This window comes from Carassius auratus, unplaced genomic scaffold, assembly GCF_003368295.1.
Source record: "Carassius auratus strain Wakin unplaced genomic scaffold, ASM336829v1 scaf_tig00045262, whole genome shotgun sequence".
Lineage (NCBI taxonomy): Eukaryota > Metazoa > Chordata > Actinopteri > Cypriniformes > Cyprinidae > Carassius > Carassius auratus.
The window spans coordinates 49629-77174 of NW_020526888.1; the positions used below are offsets into that span (position 1 = coordinate 49629).

The window sequence follows — 27546 nt, forward strand, 5'->3', positions numbered from 1 at the left end:
CATCTGATCTGATCTGCTGTTGGAGAAAATGTATTCAGCATGATTATTGTGATGATTAATTAAGGCCAGACTCATTTATTTCTCCAGGGGGAAACGCAAAGACATGACCTCATATGTATAGCTGGTAAGTCTCATTTATAGAGGAGAGAGTGTTAGAATCGAGTTTTTCTTCACCCACGTGTCTCTTTGAGTAATAAAAACGCATTTCTTAACATGCACGGTAAGGTAATGACCTTATGTTAACCATGACTGACTTCATTTATTCCGTTTTTTTTTTGTCTTTTTTTTTCTGCTTCTAATTAACAATGTGCAGTTTTGGGAAGTAACTAGTTGCATATAATAAAATAAATTGAATCAGTTAAAGTTAATAAGAAATAATGTGTGGTTAAATTGCAGTTACTTATGCAAAGGTTAACTATTAAAAGGGGGTTAACATCTGAATAATTTTACACACACAAATTTAATTGACTTCTTTCCATAAACTGTATTGACTAAAATATGAGACACCAGTGTTTCAGGAGTTTAGGACACATGCTTATTTAATAACTGATTTATTTCCTATTTGTGTTTATGTATATGGTTTTTTTTTTAAGAGTAACTGTTAGATGCCAGTGTTTCTTGTCAAAGCAGTGCAAAGATTTGATTTCAAAAACAGTATCATAGCTATTAAACTATTATGATTTTAAGTCTGTATTTAACCTTTATTTAACCAGCAAGATCAGCATTAAATCAATAGATCACCCAAAAAAATTACAAATATATTTTTGAGTTAATTATTGATGAGGCATAAAGATCTGGGCTAGTGACCAAACATTTGGATGTTCGAACCCAGAAAGAGCTGATTTGTATACTGTATGTTGGCTATTTATATTAGGTTTTGATGTATGCAATCCAGACAGGTGATTTTTCATAGCGCAATAACATCTGATTTAAACTGAAGAACTCAAGTATTACATGAACATATAATTTACCACAGTAAGTAGAAAAGTAGAGGTAGAGATGAGTGTCATCAGCATAGCAGTGACATGAAAAGCCATGTTTCTGAATGACAGAACCTAGTGATGCCATGTAAACAGAGAAAAGAAGTGGTCCAAGAACTGAGCCCTGAGGCACCCCAGTAGTTAGATGTTGAGTGTGAGTCACCTTTAATAAATGAATGTTCTTCTTGTTTCGGTGGGCCCACATTCACGGTGATCTGGGAATCTCTGTGCTCAGTTTCACCTCTGAACGTAGAAAGTGATGATGATGATGACTCTGGTGATGACGAGCCATTAGGGGAAGTTCCTATAGAACAGTACTGAACCTGGCTGGGTGACTGAACCACTTGAAATGTATTTATTTATTTTAATTCAGTGACTTGCAGCCAGTTTTAATATGCATGAGTGTGTTTTTGTTGGTAATACTAGATGAAGACAGTTACATAGACTCGTCTCCTGTGATGGACATGGACTCGCTGCTGAATGAGGAGCAGCGATGGCTGGATGTGCTGGAGAAAGGACAGCTGGACGATAATAGAGAGCTGAAGGAAGAGATGGATGAGTCTCTGCTCACAGCAAGACAGGTGTCATATAAAACACCCACACAATCAACTTTCATTCAACCTAATGAAAAGAACAAAAAATATTTTTTTTAAATGAGACAGTGTTGTGAAGATACGCAAACCTTACCTTAACCCGACAAGGGTTATTATTGGTAACTAAAAGGAGAAATAATAAAAGTTAAATAATAGAACAAAATATTAGATTTAAAAAATATTTTTTCAGTTAGTGTTATTTCTAATTACAAGACACTTCTATTTGGAATAAATGTTGTTCTTTAGAACGTTCTATTTTTTAAAGAATCCTGAAATAAAATGCATCTCAGTTTTCACCAAAATATGAACCAGCACAACTGAATATATTCAGTTTTATTAAAAAAAAAATATACACAACAGAAATATTTATTGGAGCAACAAATCAGCATATTAGAATGATATGTGACACTGAAGACTGGATTTCATCAGAGGAATACATTACATTTTACAATATATTCGCATAGAAAACAGTTATTTTAAATTCCAATAATATAATTTTTTTTACAACAGTTACCATATTTATTTATCAAATAAATTGGAGATGCCCATGGTATACAAGGAGAAGGAGCTGATGGCCGAAAGCAAGAAGCGTGCCCGCAAGAGACGCCTACAGGCCGCCAAGAAACCTGAGAGACTGACCAAGACCAGCAAGGCCAAGATCAAGAGCATGAAGGAGCACAAGTCCAAGCAGGCGCAGCTGCCCGAGGTGAGGTACAGCAGTAACGCTCAGAGCGCAGGCATCTTGTTCCCCGCCGGGATCCCCGTCCCAACGCCCACTGCCCCGGCAGAGCCTCCTCCTGCGCCCCCGAGTTGCGGCGTGTCCAGATGCTCCAACATGAAGATACTCCTGCTCCAGGACCGGGACGCCGCTGTGCAGTCCGGAGTACTACAGGAAGAACCTGACGCTGGTGCAGGAAGTCACTTAAAGCACCGTCTGTCAACGGTGTGTGTTTAGTAGGTCCTTACAATTATGTTGAACAGCAGACACAAAATTATTCGATTAATCAGTGTAAAATCATGCTGAACTTTATTGTGTGCAATTCATGAATCACAAGCTGTAACATTTTACGGTACGCCTCAATACAGAATAACTTTGAACTGAGAGTAACAGCATAATGACAAATATATTTATAAATCATTCTGTAAAGAACTCAAGTTGTTGCACTGAATTTGTGTGTACTAATGTTTTATAACACATTCATTCTGCTTGTGTTTGATGAATGAAGCTCACTATCATTAAAACTTAAAAGCACAGTTTTATTAGTGTGAGAATCTGAAATAAAATCTGTAAATCTGGCTTTATTTATGCATTTGAAGCCACATAAAGGGTCATTCTACACCAAAACTAAACCGAATTTATGAAAGTATGGTTTAATTTATTATCATTAGTTAATGCATACTGTATTAACAAATTTAACTTACCATAAAGTTTTTAGATTTTTTTTTTAATTCAGTTCATTGTGACAATTAAGAATCGCAAAATATTTACAAAGAAATTCAGGAATCATGATAATGAATGTGTAAATAGTTAATAAAACCACTTTGAATTGATATATTTCTCTGTATAACTACCCAGACTTAAGAGCGCAACCTTATTTTTGTAGAAAGACTGAAATAAAGAACAGCTGAAGTAAATCTGCTTTCATTTATTTGATAAATGATGCACATTTGTTGGATGAACAATGCATTACAAAGTTTTAACGAGGAACATGGAGTTCCACACCTTCAATAAAATACAAAATCATTTCATATCACAAAGTTCAGAAGTGTTGTTAAGGCTTTTGTCATAAAAGCTGCTTAGAAAATGATTTCACTTGATCCAGCAAGGAAAAGTCAAGTGAAAACATCATTTCATGAGTGTTCAGAAGCCTGTAGCTTGTGCTTGTTGAAGGAATCCAGCGTAGTTTGAGGTAATGAAGTTTATCATTTCAATGCATTTTACAGTCTGATTCATCAGACTGCTTCATTAGTTTATTGCTGCAGACGTTGCTGCCTGTTTTGAACTTCCATTGTGCAAAATAACATAAGATTAAAAGAAGGATAGTCATTTTATCTTTAAGGAATGCTTAAACCAGAAATTAATGTCCTCCCCCTAATCCAACAAACTCATGGACATCTTGAATGGCCCGAGAGTGAGGACATCTTTGGCTGCTCTTTCCCTTTAAACATGAACCAGTAGTTTTCTGTCCGCGTCTAGTGGATTTACCTCCTAAAAGACTGCTGTCTGACGCTGAGCTGGTGTTACAGTGCTACACGGCCAAGCCGAACGACAGCCGGAAGGCCATTTCCACAGGAACTTCAGCCACGGAGTCATGGAAGCACACGTAAAACTCTTGAGGAACGGGTTCCAGGAGCATTCGCCTGCAACGCAAACGAGAGATTGGAAAACATGACACTGTTCTGTATGCATGTCAGCGTCTCACACATCTAAGCTCATTTTGTATGCTTTGCATTTACAGAAAGGTGCACGATGGGAGAACGTTTGGAAATGCAGTCCGTAATGGAAAACGGTGCATGTGAGATGTGGACACGTGTGAATCATTGTGTCGATCACTTGTCTGAAGGGACACGCACCCGATCACCCAGTAGGTCATGATGGGCGCTGGTTTCTTCTGATCGGTCCAGTTCTCCGGTTTGCACTGAAACAAAACACCATGTTCTTTGACGGGACCCAAACCTCGAGTGCTCTGCGGTCGCTCCGACCCTCGGCGGTCCTGAAACACATTTACACATGCATGAGATGAGGAAACCGTGCAAATGCTAATATAGCAGAGAAATTATAATGCATTAATTAATTATGCTTAGACACTGTTTAATAGATTGGTTGAAATACACAGGAACAGATAACAACTATTACAAATTATGGTTAGTAATTGTAATAAAGCTTGAACGAAAAACTACAAATGAACTCAATGAAATACTGTAAAAATGATCATAAAAAAAAAAAAAATTATATATATATATATATTTTTTTTGTGTAAAAATGGACACTTCTAATTTAAATGAAGTATTAAAATTAAGTTACATTTAAAAAAATAAATAAATTTTACATTTTATATGAAAAAAACAAATACTCATTTTAAATTATTTAGAGAATGAAATGCACTACTGTTTATTTTTTTTTGTCTCTTATGCTCACTTAGACTAATTATTTGATCAAAAATACAGTAAAAACCATAAACAATTGTGAAATATCATTAAAATTTAAAACTGCTGTTTTCTATGTGAATATCTGTTCAAATGTAATTTATTCCTGTATTTTCAGCATCATTCCTCCAGTCTTCAGTGTCACGTGATCTTCAGAAGTGATGCTGATGTGTGTTACCCGTGAGGGCAGGCTCTGCTGGAAGGCCTGGCGTATGGACAGACAGCAGTGGTAGAAGTTCTGGATGAGCTGTGGGTGGATGGAGCCGCTCAGATGATTCATTTCTCTGTGTGTGGGAGCGATGAAGATGCCCTGCACCGTCTCCATCAGCACGTAATGGAACAGTGTGTTCTCAGCGCCCGCCGTCAGTCTGTCACACACACACACACACACACACACACTGTGATCGCCTACACAGAACCATATTGAAATAAAAATACAAAGAGTTAGAAAATAGATTCCATTGTGAGTTTAATGAAAAGCTAATAATGACTTAAATCATAAAAATGTCACATTCAAATAAAGCATTTTAAATGTATGCATTTATAAATTAAATGCATGCATTTAGCAGACGCTTTTATTCAAAGCAACTTACAGTGCATTCCAGCTATACATTTTTTTTTTTTAATCTAACGTGTTCCCCTGTGTATCGAACCCACTACCTTTTGCGCTGCTGATGCAATGCTCTACCACTGAGCCACAGGAACATTTTAAAAAGAACAAAATAAAAGATAAAACTTTTTATGAAAAATATATATTTGATTTGTTTACCTGCATGTCATGTGACCACTGACCAACACCAGCAACATGCAAATGAGATACTTCATTATTAAAATATTTATTTTAAAATCTCAAGAGGACTTCAAGTAAACATATGAGGCCAAAGAGGTTCGGCTGACAAAGAAGTCTGGGAATCCATGCATTGCTTATAAATAAGAAATAACATTAATTTGTAGATTTTAATGTGTCTGAGAGAAAAAATCCTTTCAAAGTAATCATGTTATCAATAACAATGCAACTGTAGTCTGATTACATGGATTTTAAAATGTCTTAATTTCTGGAATCTGATTACGTAATCCAAATTTGGTTACAACCCTATATAACATATAAAAAAGAAAAAATGACACAAAACCTAATAAAAGTAGTTCATACGACTGGATGAACTCACTTGAGAACATTGTGCATCTCCTCAGTCTCTCTGTCAGTCAGACTCTTCCTCAACGAGCCCAAATAGAAAGGGTTAGGATGCTTTAACCTGGGAATCTGACCAACACACACACACACACACACACACACAAATTTTGTTATTTTGACTTGTTTGGAATTTGGTAACAAAATAATTCAAAGAATCATAATCTGTTTAAGTAAGTATAGGGTATATGATAAAATATCAACATGAAGAAACACGCTATAAATAATAACAATCTTTAAAATATATATGTATAAAATCTGCATAAATGAATTTATCTGAATGAATTCATTTTCAGTATGATAAATATATACTACTATGAAATATTCCTACAACTGTATTTTAATCATGAAGTAAAATGTACTTTAGAATTGAAATAGTACACTATAATACACAATACAATCAAGACATGTTCCTACCACTAAACTTCAATTATGAAGCAAAATAACTCATTTAAATATAAACTATTATAATATTTGCTATAAATATCTGCATAAATACATATATTAAAAATATCTGCATTCATTAAAGTACAATAAATAAAAGTATGAAATATTCTTACAACTGAATTTCAACAGTGAAGTGAACTCAAATGTAAAATTTAAATAATATATTAAATATATACCATGAATAACAGATAAATTAATTCATTAAAACAAACACTTCCATTACACTTTTAACTGATAAGATTACAAAGATTAAACAAGTGTTTTATTTTTACTCTGAAACATGAAATGTGGAGTTTCCTGTTGGAGTTATCTACTTTTGCTATAAAGCAAACTTTTTATACACACACACACACACGCACACACGCACACACACACACACACACACATATACTTCCAATGAACTTTAATTTTGTAAGCTACCTGTATTTAAGTTATTACTTAATCAAAACAGCCCAACTGCAGTTTGATTATTATTACTTGGAATGCACATGAAAAAAAAAAAACATGATTTCTGAAAATAAATAAAAAGTTTACCTATTTTTGCAAATACACTCTTCATATATTTCTGCACTGCTGTAGGTAGGTCATTTTATTAATGCATAATGTAATTTATTATTTTATTTGTTTGATTTCAGGACGAAATATGGCCTTTTGATTTTTTTAGACTGACTCTTTAAAACGTACTACTAGTGAAACAGCAGGACATGAACTGTGATTACTGTAAGAGAAAGACCTTGAAGAATCCTGCGCTGCCCAGGCTGCCGTCTGACCCTCCCGAGCCCAGGGAGTCTCTGCGTGTGCCACTAGAGGGCGTCCGGCGCACTGTGTCCGGTGTGAAGGACGGCGTCCCATCAGTGTGACCCTCGCTGCCGCTGTCAGACAGACTCCTCTGTGGACTCGGCCTCCGTCCTCTCAGACTCGACGACCCTGACCCCGCCTCCCCAAACAGACTCCGCCCTATCCCGCCCGGCGACGGGGGTTTGATGGCTGCCGTCAGACGGCTGAGGATCGGCGAGTCCTGTCGGTCCCGCCTTCCGGCAGGAAGGAACCAATCGGCACAGGAGAGGCAGGGAGTGGGCGGAGCTGAGAGCCGCTCCTCAATGGCGGCGTCCAGACTCTCCAGCTGAAGGAGTGTGGCTTTGACCTGATCCACATAGACACAGTCTGGACCTGGAGATCCCCGAGCAGGCGAAGCACAACCACCAGCCTCCAGCAACACACACTGCATGAAGTGCCTCTGGAAACATCAGTAAGAAAGAAAAAAAAAACATGTTATACACTGGGTGTGCATTATATTCTCAATTATTCAATAATCAGTTACTGAGCTCAAACTATATTAATCCACACCACTCCAGTCCATCAATTAACACCTTGTGAAGTAAAAAACTGTGTGTTTGTAAGAAACAAATCCAGCATTAAGATGTTTTAACTTGTCGCTTTGGCCAAAATACAAGTCCACCATCCATAATCCATAGCATAATGTCTGATATGTGACCCTGGAGCACAAAACCAATAGGGGTCAACTTTTTAATTGAGATTTATACATTATCTAAGCCCTATATAAATAAGCTTTCCATTGATGTATGGTTTGTTAGGATCGGACAATATTTGGCAGGGATGCAACTATTTGTAAATCTGGAATCGGAGGGTGCAAAAAAAAAAAAAAAATCTTTAAAGTTGTCCAAATGAATCTTAGCAATGCATATTACTAATCAAAAATTTATTTTTTATATATTCATGGTAGGAAATTGACAAAATATCTTAAGTAAACATGATGTTTACTTAATTTCCTAATGATTTTTGGCAACAACAACAAAAAAATATAATTTTGACCCATACAATGTATTATTGGCTATTGCTACAAATATACCTGAGCTACTTATGATTGGTTTTGTGCTCCAGGGTCTCAAATGATATGATATATGATATGATATATGATATGATATATTATATAATATATAAGATCACATTATATGATATGATATGATATATGATATCATATTATATGATTTGATATGATATAATTGTTCATATAACTGTTTTAAACTGCTTTCACTTTGGTAATCGGTGCTTGATCTGTGCATATTTCTCTCCTGATCCAGATGAGATGGACTTTTCCACTGGAGGAAGTGTTATTATGGATTATGGACTGGTACTTTAGCCAGAAGTAATGGTTTGAAGATGCAAAAGTCTGAATGATGGATTTGTTTCTTACAATATGCAACTTTTCTCTTCACAAGATGGACAGGAGTGGTGTGGATTACTTGTGGATTATTGTGATGTTTTTATCAGCTTTTTGGACTCAGTAAAAATACAGTAAAAACAATAATATTATGAAATATTATAACAAGCAAAAATAACTGTTTTCTGTGTGAATGTATTTTGAAATGTAATTTATTCCTTTGATCAAAGCTGAATTTTCAGCATCATTACTTGATAGTCTACAGACACGGTCTTTAGTGTCACATGATCCTTTAGAAATCATGTTGATATAGTGATCTGCTGCTCGAGAAACATTTATATACTTCATACTTTGTGGAAACTACATTTTATTAGATGTATCTTTGATGAATATAAAGGTGAGAGAACAGCATGTCTCACCAGGCCCACTATGAGCAGGAAGTGTCTTCCGTACGGTTCACAGTATCCAGGATGTGATGCGGTGTTGTTCTGTGTTCTGCGCTGTGGAAACACCTCCCTCCACACCACCAGCTGCCCCACGCGCTGCTCCGACGCCAGCGGCAGCAGACAGTAGTGCTGACAGTACAGACACACGTCCAGAAGGTCTTCTTTCGGCAGGTGGTTCGCTATGAGATATCCCTGCCACACAAATAACAGATCTGTGTCCCTGGCCTTCAGCAGTGTACAAGAGAAAATAAACACCGCTAACTAAGCCCATTTCCACCACTGAATAAAAAATAAAATCTGACTTTTTATCAAGTTTATATCTCACAATTCTGACATTTTTCTCGCAATTGTGAGTTTCTCACAATTATAACTTTTTTCTTGTAACTGAGTTTATATCTCCCAATTCTGACATTAGTTTTGCCACTGACTTGTTTCTTGCAATTGCAAGTTTATATCCCAGAGTTATGATTTTTTTCTCGTAATTGCGAATTTATATCGAACAATTATTACTTTTTTCTCACACTTGCGAGTTTATCTAACAGTTATGACTTTTTTTCTCGTGACTGTGAGTTTATATCTCCCAATTCTGACATTAGTTTTGCAGTTCTGACTTATAAACTTGCATTGCAAGAAACATCTCAGTTATGAATTTTTTCTCGCAAATGCGAGTTTATATCTTACAATTATTACTTTTTTCTTACAATATCTCCCAATTGTGACATTTTTCTTGTAATTGAGTTTATATCTAATAATTCTGAATTAAGTCTTGTAATTTTACTTTTTTCTTGCCATTGCAAGTTCATATTTTGTAATTCTGACTTTCTTCTTGCAATTGCGAGTTTATATCGAACAATTATGACTTTTTTCTAGCAATTTCAAGTTTATATCTCAATTCTGACATTAGTTTTGCAATTCTAACTTGTTTCTTGCAATGCAAGTTTACATCTCGGAGTAATTAATTTTTTCTCGCAATTGCGAATTTATATCTCACAATTATGACTTTTTTCTCACAATTTCAAGTTTATATCTCACAATTCTGACATTTTTCTTGTAACTGAGTTTATATCTAATAATTCTGAATTAAGTCTTGTAATTTAACTTTTTCTTGCAATTGCAAGTTTATATCTCACAATTCTGACTTCTTTTCTCAGAACTGAGATATAAATTCACATTTGTGATTTATAAAGTGCAATTATGTAAGTTTATTATATAAGAATGCCGGTAACCAAACGGTTCACGGTAGCCATTGAAACTGGCAAAATAATGCTATGCTATGGCTAACGTCAACTGATCGGTTACCAACATTCTTCAAAACATCTTCTTTGTTCGACATTTGAAAGAAATTCATAAAGGTGTGGAATCACTTGTGGGTCAGTATGAGGACACCGTTTTCATCTCTTTAAGGAGAAACAGATGGAGACTAAACTAATCAATCCTCTTCACATCATCATTCAGAATTAACTTACAAAGTCTCTTCAGCTGACAGCTCCATTCACAAGAAGCAGCACGTCACACTTCTGTCAAACTCCTTTCCAAGCACGTTTGAGTTTCAGCAGTGACACGTGACAATGCTTGAATTAACACATGTCTTCAGGAGGTTCATCACTCACCTTGTAAAACAGACAGGAGCCCAAGATGACGTACAGACGCCTCATGCCATAGAAATCCTCAGACTGACCGAGAGAACAGAGACAGTGTTACTTCAGTATCATTGCTATACTATCACAGTTTATTATGGTTCAGTGTTATTGGTTTTAGATTAAGTTAACGATAATAACCTTGCTTAGGACTGTACATTTATAATGAAAGATACCATTTATAACCTTTCCCTGCCGCAAACCGTACCCCTTCAGGTTGAAACTGTTAATCAGGCATTTAAAAGTATTTCCATCCAGTTTTTACAGAATAATCCAAATACAATCTGACAGACAGTAACTCAACATCAGCCATATCAGACTCATTTCACTTTTAGTTTAAGGTTTGGTGAATTTTATTCTGCAATCTTTTGCAATTTTTATTGGATTCTACACACACAATATTAATAAAAAAAGATTTACTTTTTATTATTGTTTTATTATTTATTATAATTGTAATATATTAAGTTGAGCTTTTAATATTATCTATATATTAATAATGTATTATTTATTTAAAATTGTTTTAAGATTTTCCATTAAAAATTTTTTTAATGTGATTTTGTCAATTTTACGTTTTATTTAGATTTTATATTTTAATTTCAGTAACTTATTTTTGTGCTCTAAGTTAAATAAATAAAAGTTGTCAAGGCAATGATTATAATTCGTTTACATTTTTTAAGTTCTCATTTAATATTTCTATTTAGTTTATTCAATAAATATGTTTATTTCAAGTGCCAAAACTATCTTTTAATAATTTTAGTTAAGGATAATCACTACAGTATCTCCGCAAAACACAATCTGACATCAATTCATACACTGATTTTATTCCTTAATGTTTTCCCATAGCTATGATAATAAAAATCATGTTATCTGAGCTCAATAACTCATCTTACCATGTCACCGAAATCCGACGACTCAAAGTCTGAGAGCACAGTGTCCACTTCCACCTTGAGAAACAGCCAAAACATAATAAACACATTGATATTACCCCCATATTATACCAGTTTCATGAGGATGTTCACTGAAAGGTGAGTTACTGACAGAATTGTGTGAAACAGTCCTTTAAACGAATGCATGAGGCACTACATAGAGCTCAAGCATCTTTCAGTAGTCACACCTTTATGTCTGCAGGTAAAGTGAGCCAGCGCACGGCTGGGAGTCCGTCTAAGAACAGGCTCCCGGAGATGTCAGGGCTGGGGGGTCTGGAGCTGTCAATCAAACGCCAGGGCTGGACGAGCTGCTGGAAGAAGAGACAGAAGAAGTGATCCAGACGAGGAGCGTTCTCCTCCTCACAGAAGCAGCTGAAGAGAGACAAACAGAGGTTAAACATCAGGTGTCCACACACACATAACGCTCTCCAGAAACACACACACACACCTGTCAAGAGAGCCGTGCATGACCTTGAGTGTTCGGACAAGTCCCTCAATCACAGTCTGCAGACACAACAGAGGAACCCTGCGGGACAGACGCACACTACACTGAGGGACTAACACTACAACAGTCTATCATTCACCGCAAAACAATAATATTAATAATAAAGGGGTTAATCCTAACAGAGAAATCATCCAACACCAGCAACAAAAATGAGGAATTAAACAAAAACCATGATAAAAGATGGCAATAAAATAAGAAAAGATGGAAAGATGAAAACTACAGTTAAACTAAACAAACTTTAAATAATAATAATAAGATTTAATATTACTGGTACTATTATTATAGTTAACCTGGATTTAAAATTAACCCAAAAGGAAAGACACTCAATAAAATAAATATCCAAAAAATCAAAAAAAAACTTTTATGCTTTTGTATTAATAATAAAAAAAAAATATATATATATATATATATATAAAATAGGTAAAAATTGATAGCCTGAATGCACTGTAAGTCACTGTAAAAGCGTCTGCTAAATGCATACATTTATTATTTATTTAAATTTTAATTTATATGTATATATAAACTAAAGCAAAACAACACTAAAGCTCAATAACAAATTAGAAATAATATGAAACTGAAAATTGTAATAAAAATGATTTAGTAAAAATAATAATACTAATATTAATACATTTTCTTGTTGTTTAATATGAATTTAACACGAACATAACATAAAAAAAATTATATATATATATATATATATATATATATTTTAAAAAATCTAAACCAAAAAGTCTGAACATCCACTCAGAGATTAATAAAAATAAATCTAGAACTCTCATGCTTTTGTAAAATAAATAAATAAATAAATAAAATAATAATAAATAAATACCTGTATATTTATTGTATATATATATATATATAATATAATTTTTTTTTTTTTTTTTTTTTAAGTATTCCTGATTACTTGAGAGACGTCATTTTTGTGTCGTTCTTCATTTTGGAGCAATAAACAGCGCTGGTCATGAACGAGCTGAACATCTGGGATCACGGATCCGGTTACTGAGATTATTGATTATTACTGAGAAGATGACGTCCAAGATCATGTGTCATCAGACGAGCTGATTATAAAGATCAATACCAATTACAATCACTGCAGTTATTATCTAGACTACAGATACTGGTATGCGGACGGGATGATTATAGAGATTAATGTTTGGTTTTAGGAGCAGAGCTGATTATAATGAGAGTTATTATAGTTATTATCTGGATTAGAGCGGGATGGTTATGAGGATGAGAGTCACCTGCTGGCTGGTACAGCGATCACCAGCAGACGGGAGCCTTCCTTCCAGTAGCCCACATGAACCAACTGCTGCTGGAGCCACAGAGACGAGCTACACACACACACAGTTATTTAAACTGTAATAATATTTCACTGTTTTTGAAGCATTTGTGATTCAATAAAGCCCCTCACCTGACTATCTGTCCTCCCGTGACGTTCTCCAGCATGTCACACAGCGTCAGGAAAATACCCCTCACCGCTTTGAGCTGAACCGCGGCTTCAGACGCTGGATACTGGTACAAGATCTCCTGCTGCAGAGAGGAACACAGATAATACTGGCCACGAACCATTACACAGCATGTGTGCAAAATCATGAGAAACCTGAATTAATCATTTATGAATTATATTTGAGACCAAGTGTTTTTCTTGTCAATAATGGTACATGATAATAATTAAAATAATAATAAATATCTTAGAGAATAAATATCTTAATAAATATATTAGAGAATGAACATCTAGCAAAAAAAAAAAAAAATGTCAACAAATTTTTTAAATAAAGATTTTAATCTTTTTTTTTTTTTTATAAGATCTGATGACACTTTTGTAATAATGCCATGCAAGCACATCGTATAGAATATATTAATAAATAAAATAAAAATGTAAAAAAATAAAAATAAATAAGAATAAAAAAATAAGAAGCATGAATTGTTCATAATTGAGTCGGAGGTTGGTTAAATAAATTAATTAATTACAAATAAAATATTTCAGTAAAAATCTATTAAAAAGTAATCATCTAATAACATATGTAACTACAAATTAAATATTATTTTGCCTAAAGAAATGTAAACTAGTTTTACTGATTTAAATTTTTTTAAATAAATATCTTAGAGAATAAATATCTTAATAAATATATTAGAGAATGAACATCCCGCAAAAAAAATTATAAATGTGAACATTTTACCAGAAAATGTAATTATTTAAATAAAAATAATTTTTTTTTTTTTTTTATAAGATCTAATGACACTTTTGTCATAATGCCATGAAAACACATCATATAGAATATATTAATAAATAAAATAAAAATTTAATAAAAAAATAAAAATAAATAAGAATTTAAAAAATTAGGAAGCATGAATTGTTCATAATTGAGTCGGAAGTTGGTTACATAAATAAATACATTAAAAATAAAACATTAAACATTTTAAGAAGATTGAATTGTTCATAAGATTAGGAACATGTATTAAGTAAATTTGGTACAATAAAATAAAAGAACATCAATTACATGAAATTAAAAATAACACTTTTTTTGAAGAAGCAGGAACATGTAAATCAGCCATCTTTCATAAGTTCTGTTCTTCTTCGACGAAACACAATGACTTTAAATTACGACTAGCTCACAGCTCATAACTCTGCCCAAACCCACACATGTTCCCATGAGGAACCGCTATTCTTCTTCTGATGCGAGACGCTTGAGGTTTGTCTGCAGGAGGGAACGAAGCTGAGGGACGCTTCTTTTGTCATTTTGATTAGTATGCGGAGCAGGAACGATTCGACCTGGCAGCGCTTTCAGACCACGAGCGCTTGAGTTTGTGCTGTCCTCCTTCACACACACACACACACACACATCTCTTATCTCTAAACGCTCCCGCCAGCGATCAGAGGTGGTCGTTTTGGCTCGAGGCAGCACTGCGGCCTGTGGTTTGAGAGCAGCAGCACATAAAAACACACATTATGAACACTCAAACTCACATTAGAGCTCGGCGCGGTATCAATCACTGCAGACAGAACGAGGTTTTTAAGTGAGTCAGAGCGCAAACGCTTCCACTGAGAGAGATTTAGTGCTGCTCTGAACTATCAGCACCTGGAAGGAGGCATTTACACAAGCGGCTTCGATGGGTTCAACACTTCAGCCTGACAGGAGCCGTCTGGGGGCCAAAAAACTGCTTCAATCGTTGTAGAGGGTGTAAATCTGTGCAAGACTAAGTCAGAGCTCCTCATTCCTGCAGGGTTTAGGTTTAAACGTGATCCAACACACCTGGCTGCAGTTTTAAAGCAAGGCCAGAGACTCTGATTAGTTGATCCGAGTGTGTTTAGTGTTATTAGATGGAGCTACACTTCACAGCAAAGTGGCTCTGCAGAACCAGGACCAAAAAAAACTGGTAAATCAAATCCAAAATCACTGAACTAAGCTGAACTAAACTGAAATAAAATATCACTTCAAATTTACTTTTTAGAGTGCGTTTAAATAGAACAAAATCGAATAAAAATGACTAAACCTAAAAAAAAAAAAAAATGAAATTAAAGGCAAATAAAAATAAGAATAAAATAACAAAAATTATAATAGCGCATGACTAAAACTAAAATATCACTTTCCTGTACTGACTGAATGGCACATTTCAGTAAAAAATTACTTTAAAAAAATAACAAAAGTAATCAAAAAGAAATATTATTTTGCATAAACAAATTTGAGCGAGTTTATACAGATTTTAACTTAAAATCGCAATATACTTTATTACAAAAATATTACAAGAATATTTAGCATTAAATAACAAAGCAAAGTTATGAAAAAAAAACATTTATGCGGATTTAAATAGAAATACATATTTAATTATGATAAAATATTTAAGAAGTAACTGTAATTTGTTTAATGTTTTATATTTTAATTTTTTTATATTTTAATGAATTACAACAATATAATTTCCGTCTCGCACGATTTCAGTAACTTTTATTACGTTCCACACACATTATATATATATTCTATTTGTTTACAATATTTTTATCATGTTTCATATATTTTTAGATTGTGATTTTTGTTTTTTAAGGACAAAATGTGTTTAACTGTCTTGAAAAAAATAACTGCATAATACAAAAAAAAATATATATATTTTTTTTTTGTTTTTCTAGACATGCTCTGTGCAGGTTTTGTGAAAGTCGTCCTGCTGCATTTCCGCCAATCGTAACTTTTCATTCACATTTTGCTTCTCTTTATGAAATGAGTAATTCAAGCCTTAAAAAAGAAAACTTTCCAAAGTGCTGCCGAGTGTTTTTTCTCTCTGGCAGTGAATTACTGAGCCAGGCGCAGGCAAACGTCTCGCTCTCTTCTCCTGTTTCCTCACAGCAGAGCCATTCATGCTCAATCCTGACTGATTTCACTGGGGAAACTCTTTTGGATGTTGATGGATCAAGCGCTGAATAACTCCACACACTCTGCCCAGTTCTCACAAGATGAACATGACATTTATAATGCAATCAAAGAGAATCCCACAACACTGTGTTCCTCTGAATGAAGTAGCACTGACCTCGTCCTGCGGCGCATCGGAGTCCAGTTTGAGCGAGAGGTACATGATGATGTGTGGGACATGTGCGATGGACATCTGCAGCTCGACGGTGTCCTCGCCCCACAGCAGACGCACCAGCTGACTGACCACAGGAGCCGCTTTAGCTCTGCTCCCGGCAGGACAGACCGTCTCCAGAGTCAACCTCACCTGAGGAACACCGAGGAACAACCTCAAATAAACACGCTGATGATGACAGGACAATAATACAGCTACACTGAGAAGAGCCAACAAAACAGCAACTGAACGGCATGTGTCTTAGTGTGAAATGAAATGTTCTATAAAGTAATATATTTTAGATATTTAAACATATCGCAAGAATTAATGTTTACACTCACACACTCGTGTTTGTTTCTGTGGATAGTGGGGACTTTGCACAGACTTCTGATACTTTTAAGACTTTTGCACCAGTGCAAACCATCTTTTGGCGTCAAAATAGTACTGTCAGGTTTTCTTAAGACGAATATGAATATGTATCACTGAATATGCATTTGTAGGATTTTCCCTTTCAGTCAGCCCCAGAGGTTATGGAAGGAGAGTATTAAAATGAATCACGAAACGCGATTTACTAACTTTCAAACTCGTTAAATTACTGGTATTTGCGCCATTATTGAACACCAAAAAAAAAAAAGAATGTCTTAAACTATTTTGTGATTGAAATATAATATTTTAGAGTATATTATTTTAATTAAAGGGTCATACGTACATTATGTGGAAAATAATGTGTTTTTTTAACCTTTAAGCAGCATAAACACATTTCATTACACCGAATACACAAAATAATGTTCTTTTTTTTAGCAACGTTATATGACCCCTTTAAATATTTAATTTATTAATTTACATTTTTTTTTTACTGTATTACATGAACAAAAGGCATACATGTCGGCATTAAAATGTCTGTAAAACCAAAGGATAATGTCCTGGCAGAAAACGACTTTATTATTACGGCTCAAAGCTCAAGGTTTGAGTCTTCTTTAAATGTAAGACATACTTACAGACTGTGAGTCAGAAGCACCAGACTGTCCTTGCAAAGATGCTCATTAACTAACTCATGTCAAATTCTTGCATTTATTTTCTTACAGTGTCAGAAACCGTTCACTTCAGCTTGAACATTGGAAAGATGACAAGAAATTATGGTTCTTTGAGATCACCAATTTTATTTTACTCACTCGCCAAAAACGTTTTCCTTTGCACCAAGGTCAAGCAAAATTAAACTTAAAATAATAATAGAGCACATTGAGCACAGCGGTATAATAATGGTTGATATTGCCAGGGTTGTATTACTTGGCATAAATAAGTATAACTTATATTTTTGGTGCAACAGCCTGACATCAAGCTTCACTTAAGTAAATAACCACAGAAAGGCTGAATGATGATGGTGTAAAGAGATTCGTTGCTTCAGTAATTCAGAAACAGAAACTGTTTTTACAGAAATACAGTGCCATTCCTCCACATCTGATCTCTTTGTGTCTGATTTCTCACATGCAAAATTATTTTGAAAGTGGCATTTGTAATGTTATAAAAGATGTTATTTTGAAATCTGTTTCCAGAAAATTATTTCAACATTGATGATAATCAGAAAAGCAAATCAGAATGACTTCTGAAGGATCATGTGACACAGAAGACTGGAGTAATGATGCTGAAAATTCAGCTTTGATCACAGGAATAAACTGCATTTTAAAATAAAAAGAAACCAGCTATTTTAAACTGTAATAGTATTTCACACTCTTACAGTTTTTGCTAAATGTTTCATCAAATAAATGCATCCTTGTTGAGCAGAAGACCTGAAGCATTCAACGCACAAATAAGCTTCAAGATTCAATTTAAACATGTTGCTCCAAAGCCAGCCACATATTGTTACTAAAAAACAAACCGTAGCTTTCTAAGATTGTGCAGATCATAAAAGCCATGCACTCAGGGATCAAGGAGAGCAGCAGCTCACAGAAAGCGGTGTATTCACTCCCACGCGGCTGTTTAACATGCAGAGCCGAGCACACATGAGTGTCTGCTGACCGCAAACATCTGGACGCAGCGCTGAGCGGGAGAAACATGACAGCCTGTCATTAGAGCAGCTTCCACACCAGCTCACAGTCACATCACACACCTCATCTGGAAGACATCTCTGCATGAAAGCGGCTGCTAAATGAACAAATGTACATGTATGATGTCTTCACAGAGTAGGCCCAAAAGAGGTCTGACTTTTAAGAGCTATTATTAAAAAAAGTGTTATAGAAAAAACTATTTCATTTGATACTTGCATTACTGTAAGATTTTGTAATGTTTTTGAAAGAAGTATCTTCTGCTTACCAGGGCTGCATTATTTGACCATACAATTTAAAGTTTTTCAATTTAAATTTTCTACAATTTAAAATTTCAATTCAAATATAAAATATTTTTTGTTCATGTGAAGGCAAAGCTGAATTTATTTGATCAAATATACACTATAAAAATATGAAATCAATGTCAATTTTATTTTCATATTTTCCATTTATCAGATTATTTCGAGCAAATTCAACTTCATTTATTAATTAACACCTTGGCCTCAGTTTAATATCATTCAAGTTCAAATAACTTATCCAGCCAGTTTGATTATGAATGTTTTAAATTAAAGAAAGCGTAGTGTACAGTAAAAACTGTAACAATAATTCTAATTAAAAAATATATATTATTACTTACGATTTAAAATATCAGTTTTCTATTTAAATAGGTTTTAAAATCTAATTTATTCCTGTGCTGCAAAGCTGAATTGAGCATCATTCCTCCAGTCTTCATTGTCACATGATCTTCAGAAATCAGTCTACGTTTCTTACTATTATCAATGTTGAAAATGTGTGATGCTTAATGTTTTGTGAAAACTGTTTATTTTAGATTCTTTGATGAATAGATAGTTCAAAAGAACAGTATTTATTTGAAATAGAAATCACTGACAATGTTATAAATGCCTATTTTGATCAGTTTAATGCATCCTTTCTATAAAACCATTACTTTCTTTCAAAGAAAAAAACAAAAAAACAATCTGACCCCGTGTTGGTGTCCAAAGAAAGGCTGCTGTCAGTGGACATAATGGTTTTGTTCCTGTGGTTTAGTAACTCTTTGGGTCGGTTTTCACATTGAAAGTCAAAGATCAGGCAACTCTTACCTCATAATTTCACCAGCCGAAGCAAAGCTCATTTTAAAATCTTGGCAAGCCTTTTGAAACCTCACAAGAGCACAGTTCCTCTACCCTAATATCATAATAGTCTCGCCTGTCCCATTTTGTCCTACGGTGTAATTTGCTATCGGTTCTCGTCCTTTAATCACTTTCTCCCTCTCTCCTCTCCACAGGATAATGGCTCTTTTCCTGTGGCCTACAAAAACAAGCGTTACCGTAACCGCCGTCGCTGCCGGGCGACGCAACTCTGTAATTAGGACATTCCTCTTTCAGCCAACTGAGCGCACAAAACCAGCTTGAGAAGTGATCAAATGGAAAGCATTCGCAGAAAGAAGCGGCGTGCAGAAAAACATGGCTGCAGACCGTCAGTGTTTGACTGAACTCAACATCTTCTGCGAGTGACGCTTGCTTGAGAGAAACTCATCCACACACTTAAAAAATAAAGGGTTTTTATTGGCATCTATGGTTCTGTGAAGAGCTTTTAACAAGCTTTCCAATGCAATGGCTCTTTATTGTGGATATAGTAGATTTTTTACATGTTCTTAACTTGAAGAAATATGGCTCTTTAAAGAATGGTTCAAAGGTTCTGCACAGCGCCAAAATGATTAATCAATGGAATTACTGAAATACCCATTTCGGGACCTTTTTCAAGAATGCATGGCAAAAAAAGGACTTCTTAATTAAGCTTTTTTTGTTGAGTAGATATGACTAAAAAGACTAAAAACACTACTTAAGATGTTGGTTTAGATGTAAGAGCATCTTTCACAGGAGTGTATGTTGACTTTCTGCAATGGATTTGTTTCAAACTAGTTAAAAACCAGACTCTTCTGTTCACCAAGGCTGCATTCATTTGATCAAAAATACAGTGAAATATACCTGAAGTATTAATTATTTGTATAACTGATTTCTATTTTTTCAATATTTTAAAACATAATTTATTCCTGTGATCAAAGCTGAAATTTCAGCATTGCTCCAGTCTTCAGTGTCATGTGATCCTTTAGAAATATGATATACTTGTTCCCTGCTCAAGAAACATTTCTGATTACTATCAATGTTGAAAACCATTTTGCTGCTTCATATATTTGTGGAAAACTTCTTTATCAGGATAAAATAACTTCAAAAAAGTTCAAAAGAGCAGCATTTATTTGAAAGGTAAATCATGACACATCACTTTTGATCAATTGAATGCAACCTTGACGAATGAAGGTCTGAAAAAAATTATATTCTGATCTCTATATGGCTCAAAACTCTCATCTAAGAAAAAAATCTTAAAACTGATCAATCAATCTCGTTCATGATTGCATGAATAGTGCGGGACACATTGCATGACAAAAAGTTGAGCAGTTGAGGATATCGTTTTAAACATGCATTTCTGAAACTGTATAAAAAATATGGTTTTTGCAACTGTTTTTAGTTTATATACTTTAATTTCAAACACCAGTTAATTTGAGTTTAGAACTCATTTACAATGTGCATTCAGACTTCACACAGCTTCTGGCTTTAGGGTTTAGTTGAAGTGTTTTGGGTCGAAATCAGTAACTATTTTAAGTTGAAAATAAAATTTAAAACTGCAAACTTATCCAACATTTTGCAACAAGCAACAGCCACACCAACCCAAAGAGATCAGCGGCAGCTTACGACATGAGGAAACTATCAAAGCTTAATGCACATCGACAGTCCATTTGTATTGTTTATGACAAGATTACCGCTAATATTTCAGCATGCACATTTAACCAAATTAGGTTTAACTCTTAACAATTTGCAGAACTATTTGTTACATGTAAAAAATACTGTTAGTCTGGAGGGTTTTCTGGAAAAGAGTGCTTACTCGCAAGCCCAAGAGGCACAGACCAGAAACCAAAACCACTTTTAGAAAGTGCTCATCTGAAACGATTATGTCTTGTTAAAAAACTCTCTCATTTCAAGCCAATTAAGTCAAATTAATCCCTTAAAAACAGACCTCAGATCTCAAAATGTAGAGTTGACCTGATGTGCCCTCAGCGTTTGTGAGTTTATGGGAGGTCCGCGGGCAGGAAAACTAAGCGTTTGTCTACAAGTGGTGAAAAGCATCTGAGATTTAAGGTTTGCTCTGCTTTCATCCTTATATTTACCTCAGGGTTGAACTATTTGACTGCTGCAGACAACTACAGAGCCAAACAAACATCGTGAGCAATACTTTTGTTCATTTTCATTGTTCAAACTTCAAAAAGACTTTGGCTCATTGTTTCAAGCATGTAGTCTTAGAAAGATGCTAATTTGCAAGGAAAAGACACAAAAACTTGCACTTACCTGTGTGGGGCCCGGTATACATGACAAAACCCTCTCAATGTTTTCTGAAGTAACATCCACATCGTCTACAGCAACCAGGGCATCACCTACAGAAAACATGAAAAACTAACATCTGCAACTTGTCGCCTGATTCTCCAGTGTGCAACAGCTTAGGAAAATGATATCTCTATCACAAGATAAAAACAAATGCACATCAAACAGCGCCTCCACCTGCCTTCGGTAGATTTGCACACTCTTCCCTTTGCGGCATGCAAAGATTTCCCTCAGTTATTTCAGATAAACGGTCTAATTGCTTTAGTATGGACGGGCGTTTGAGAAACAATCGTAAAAAGCTGCTGGGGAAAGAGTTTTCGGGGTGGTGTAACTCGTTTGGAATTTCTTTGGTCTGTTTTGGGTAGAAAATGACTGTGGGTTCCCCTTGAATGTCGCTTTAGGACATTAACAGAAAAACATTCACTGTAAATATACAGCACAATTGAAAAAACAGCTTCCAATTGCATGATTTCATTACCAAATTTGCTAGGGACATAAAACTAGAGTGTTTAACAGGCAGTCGTGAGAGAGAATACGAGTAAAACCAACCACAGCACCAAGATGAGACCAAGACTATACTTGTAATTTAACTTAACAGATTAAAAAATAGCTTTTTTTGTAGGAAACTCATCAGGTGTTTGAATGAAAGCAAGTTGTTTCCAATAAGTTTGCTAATAAGTTAATTAATTGATCTGAGAGACACCCATTTGTACAAATTGGTACGTATCTGCCAAACGCAATGTCCAAACATAACGAAACTTGAAACAAGCTGACCACAGGCCATTTTGAGGACACACACCAAATTTCGTCCAATTTCGCCTATAGGGGGCATTAAAACTGGAAAACTAGCGATGTATGCTTTCAAAACAGTGCTTTGTGAAGCTTTGGAACTTCTGTGGATCATTTGTTTCGATTCAATGGTTCAGAGTGCATATTAAATTTCAAAAATCACATTATTTCTGTAATTTCTAATGACACATTGTTATAATAAAAAGAAAAAGAAATAGTTAATATTTTCTTACTGGCCTGTTTAGCCAAGCCCTCCATAAAACAAGCCTTGCAAATTAATAAAAGTACATGTGCTGAACAGACACTTCATATTTAATGGTACTTGATGATTTCATTGAATAGATTACACTTTCAATAAAATATTTGCACGTTTTTATGCATGTCTGGCCTGGATTTAAACAGCTCTGACCAGCAGGCATCAAATGTTTCTAGCACTCTGAAGCAGTGAATCATTTTGCGAAGCAATTGGTTCAATTGATTCAAAGTTTAAAAAATTGTACTGGACATTTGAACTGTAGTGCAAGTAAAAATACTAATACATTTTCCTAGCTGACCCACTCACTGTCTAGCAGCGCTTACCAATGAGAATTTCGGCACACTTGCTAGCGGGACTGTGAGGGACCAGACCATGGATGATGAGTTTTCCCCCTTTTGTCCCTGGATTTCCCCCTGGACGGTGAACGACGCCCAGCAAGGCCTCTAACAAACCACCTCTCTCAGGAGACGGAGGCGAGGAACCACCAAGACGTTTGGGGTTCAGATACACGCACACGTCCTTCAGACGCTGCTGCTGGACCACGACACCTGGCCGCTGGCCCGCTTGATTCTTCAAGATGGAGGTGGGACGCTGGGAAGACCCTGCGTCTTTCCCATCAGAGGCTTTCCTTTGAGATGGTCGCCGCTTTCGCCTCAGGATCTTGGTGAACTTCTTGAGCTTTGCTTCAGTTTTCTTGCTGGAGGCCGCTTGCTTTTTGCCATTGTCTGTGATGATCTCCGCCTCCTTTTCGCTGAAGCGGACGTGATTGGTGGCAGCGGAGTGACTGGCAGAGACCTGGGCCAGCAGAGCTTCTTCCTCTCCCTCACTCAGCTCCAGATAGAAGAGTTCACCATTTTTCTGGACATCATCCAGCCATTCAGGCTCCAGGTCACTGTGACACAAAACAAAGAGTACATTAGAGCAAGTGATGAAATCCAGAAAACAGTAGCCTCAAAAAAGTATGGACAATAAAAATGTCTGACTGTCATCTCTGAGTCAGCCCAGCTTATTTTCCTAATATCTATCCATTCCAACAGCTGTGAATAAATAGGAACTAACTAAAACAATTCAATCAACTACATAAAGTAGAAATCGACTGTAGGATTTATTTTGATATTATTTACATACAACCTTTTTTTTAAAGTTAGATTATGTTGTTAGGATGTTGTTAGGATTATGTTGTATAAGAAAATACCATGTCAGTCTTTGTACTTCAAAAATACATGTTGTGACAATGTAATGTAATTTAAATGTGTTACTTGCTGTTTCTTTGTAATTAATTGGGGATTTTACTAGTAATTTCTGGGTGAAAATGGTTTCGAAGCCATTTTTGTGTAGTATTTATTAATATTTTGAATAAGCTTTGATTTCACATTTTCAGTTATCATTTAAAGTTTTAGTATTTTTTATGTTCTTAAGTCATTTTTTTTCTCCAAACATTCCTATTTAGCTTAATTTCTATTATATCGGTTTAAGCAATTTTAGTACTTAAACTTTTTCAGTTTTGTTTTGTTAGTTATTTGCATTTTTTATAATGATTTTAGTTTTAGTTAACAGTAACAACACTGGACATTAACTATTCACAATTATTGCAAATCTAAGGTCCAGTTTTTTATAAAAGCATATATTAGACTTGGACAACTGGTTGGTATTTACTTTGGAGGCTTTACAAATGTGACAAATTTATTTTAAAATTAATACTCCATGTAGTTTCTTAAATGATAAAAGCGCAAACTGCATGAAGACATATAATTATACAAAAAAATAATAATAATTCAAAAGTTTAAGACAAAATAAAGCAAATGATCAACTATGCACGTCTCACAAACACAATATAAGAAAACATTTTTTGTTTTATATGCATGTGAAAATATTGCAGTCCCTCACTTTTTGCAACAGACTGCGTTTCAGCCTCAGTAATGAAGCAATACATGTTAGAAGAGTGTCTTGAAACTCAAACTAAACACTACAAAAGCAATGAGTCAGAATGCTGCGGGGAAAGCCACACATCTCAAAGCTTTGAAACCCAATCCTCTCCTTCATTCCAGAACAACTCAACTCAATGCTCAGCCAGACATTATGTTTTCTTCCCCATTTCTAAATTAAGCCACACTACTCTGGCGGTTAGCTCTTGGCAACTATGTCCATAAATTCACTAAAGATGGTGAATAGCATATAATTATTTATGATGGCTGACTTTCCAAATTGGAAACAGAAAATCCCCTTAAAAATGAGAGAGGGCAGAGAATGGACAATGTCTATTTTCCTTTTTCACAAGCCTCTCTTTCTAGATGTGGGTCAGAAGAGACCACTCCACTGAAATGAGTGTTGAACTTAAACTAGCTCTAATATATTTTGCTATTTTAATAGACTTCAATAATAATAAAACAAAAACTAATCGGTCTAATGTGTTTACATACAGCAGGAGAATGCATCCAAGTTTACAACGACGTAAATAAAAAACGTACGTTTATAGAGAAGCATGCAAAATTCTAGATATCTAATTAGCAATCCACTTATTAATAATGACAGTTTTTGAATTTGTTTATGCTCTTACTCGGAGTAATCTGAGTAACTGTAACATGATGCATCAGAATCAGTTTCGCTCCCTCCTTCTTCCTCCGTGTTATTTTCGCGTATGTCGCACTCAAAATCCGCTTCGGTTTCATCTTTAAAATGTCTAGAAGCCATTAGAGCATTTTTCTACTCAATAAACGGCGCTCTTGTCCGTTTAGATCTGTTTCAGGAGGCGCATTCTTCTTTTGAAAGGCTACAGTGTCTTGCCATGTCATCCGCATACGGGTCTCTCTAACGACCACGTGACGCGTTTCTCAAACAGCGATTGGTGGAATCGAGTCGTATCTATAGCAACAAGAAAGCTTTTGTTGAACGGCGTGGAAAGTTGTTACGCGTCGCGTTACAAAAAACGGCGACAACACAATCGCCTAGCGACTTCAGAATCATTAACAGTGTTTTAATATAATTAATTAAGCATAATTAAAAACAAATATCATAATAATGGAAGAATAAATATTACGAAAGCTTCATTTTAAAATTAACTAGACGTTTATAATGACAGCTGAACAAATTAGCTATTTTGTCATGTTGATATAAAGGTCGTTTAAAAGCCGTATTTTAAATATAAAAATGTGTCTGAACTCAAGTGGCCCCCCAAAACCGCACGAGGTCTTTAAATCCTGTCCGGCATGCGAGAAAAAGCTTCTCGGGATTCAACTATTCTGTCGCGGAGAAAAGCAACAAACAAACAACACACAATATATGATCAAATAAAACGAGTCCTACGAACCTGTACAGAAGCACACTCCGTATAGAATCAAAATCCTCCAAGTTATTAGAGAACGACTGAAAAGATCTTCCATCCGAGCAGTTATTAAACATTATTTATGCCTCATACTTATATCAAAACGGTTTCGTCGTAGTAAATAAATGAGATCATAGAATCCTATCCGATTGTTAAATTCCTCAGTTTGGATAGATTAGCGATTCAGTGAAGAAATGGTTAGGATTCTCTTTTGAAAGACTGTTATTAAGAGTTCAGGAGCTCCATTTATGACACGAGCAGACGATGGCGAGTCCAGTTTCTGTAAAGGAGCAAGGAAAGAAGTATGTGGTCTTGAGTATTTCTCCAGACGACGACAGACAGAGACTGACTGCATGAGCCGATGCTTGTCAAGGCTGATGGAGCATGTGCTTGTGTGTGTGTGAGAGAGAGAGAGAGAGAGAGAGAGAGAGAGATGCTGCTGCCTCCAATACGAAGCCAAACACAAAATAAATGTTTGATCCGTGTAAAAAGTCATAATGCTCATAATGAATTCATATATCCATCATATATCCTCAGTCTGTCTGGCATGAAATAGAAAACATATGTGGGCATAAGAGCTTATTGCCCAAAGTCACACGTTATATCTATCAACTAACTCATAAGTCCTCAAATCTCAGATCTTAAGAACTATCCTCATCATACTAACACGATCCTGCTTTCTGTATTTATTCAAAGATTAAATCAGACATCTGTCATTTAGATCACTTTTAGATTCTGATCTTTGGATATCCAAAGCCATAAACAAACAAACAAACAAACAAGCAAACATATAAATAGATATCAGTTTTAGATTACATTATTATTTTGATACCTGGATAACCAAGGTCATCAATCAATAAATAAATAAATAAAGTTTAGATCACATTTAGATTGTGATCCCTGGGTATCCAAGGCAATAAATAATTAAATAAATAAATACTATTAGATCACATTTAGATTGTGATCCCTAGGTATCCTAGACCATTTTTTAAAAATAAAATAGACAATATTAAAATAAATAAATAAATACAGTTTAGATCACATTCAGATTGTCATCCATGGGTATCCAAGGCAATAAATAAATAAATAATGTTTAGATC

At 35.0% G+C, this 27546-nt stretch overlaps 1 protein-coding gene and 1 pseudogene across 2 annotated transcripts; one reads left to right on the forward strand and one right to left on the reverse strand.

Moving 5' to 3' along the window:
* Nucleotides 1–213: 213 nt before the first annotated feature.
* Nucleotides 214–2499, forward strand: LOC113087733 (INO80 complex subunit B-like; annotated as a pseudogene).
* A 660-nt stretch (nucleotides 2500–3159) lies between these two features.
* LOC113087736 (protein inturned-like) lies at nucleotides 3160–26620 on the reverse strand. 2 transcript variants are annotated; one of them, XM_026255654.1, is made up of 16 exons: nucleotides 26432–26620; nucleotides 23448–24016; nucleotides 22047–22132; nucleotides 16571–16756; nucleotides 13464–13582; nucleotides 13294–13383; nucleotides 11996–12073; nucleotides 11736–11919; nucleotides 11512–11565; nucleotides 10595–10657; nucleotides 8958–9176; nucleotides 7090–7593; nucleotides 5887–5981; nucleotides 4899–5088; nucleotides 4148–4287; nucleotides 3160–3934 (listed from the first exon to the last, which is right to left on the reverse strand). In XM_026255654.1, exons 1-16 carry the CDS (start codon nucleotides 26521–26523, stop codon nucleotides 3823–3825), a joined length of 2781 nt encoding a protein of 926 aa, XP_026111439.1. In that variant the 5' UTR covers nucleotides 26524–26620; the 3' UTR covers nucleotides 3160–3822. The 2 variants fall into 2 exon arrangements, with proteins under 2 accessions (XP_026111439.1, XP_026111438.1); XM_026255653.1 differs by lacking the exon at nucleotides 26432–26620 and adding an exon at nucleotides 25682–25887 and having other exon boundaries at nucleotides 3161–3934.
* Between the last annotated feature and the right edge of the window lie 926 nt (nucleotides 26621–27546).

What these genes read in the sequence shown, in the direction of transcription:
- LOC113087736 (XM_026255653.1), bottom strand. Translation starts at nt 25,815, where the DNA reads ATGGCTTCTAGACATTTTAAAGATGAAACCGAAGCGGATTTTGAGTGC. An exon ending in ACGGGAGGACAGATAGTCAG is followed by an intron (nt 13,384 to 13,463) that starts GTGAGGGGCTTT and finishes GTGTGTGTGTAG; the next exon opens with CTCGTCTCTGTGGCTCCAGC. An exon ending in CGTCGGATTTCGGTGACATG is followed by an intron (nt 10,658 to 11,511) that starts GTAAGATGAGTT and finishes TCTCTCGGTCAG; the next exon opens with TCTGAGGATTTCTATGGCAT.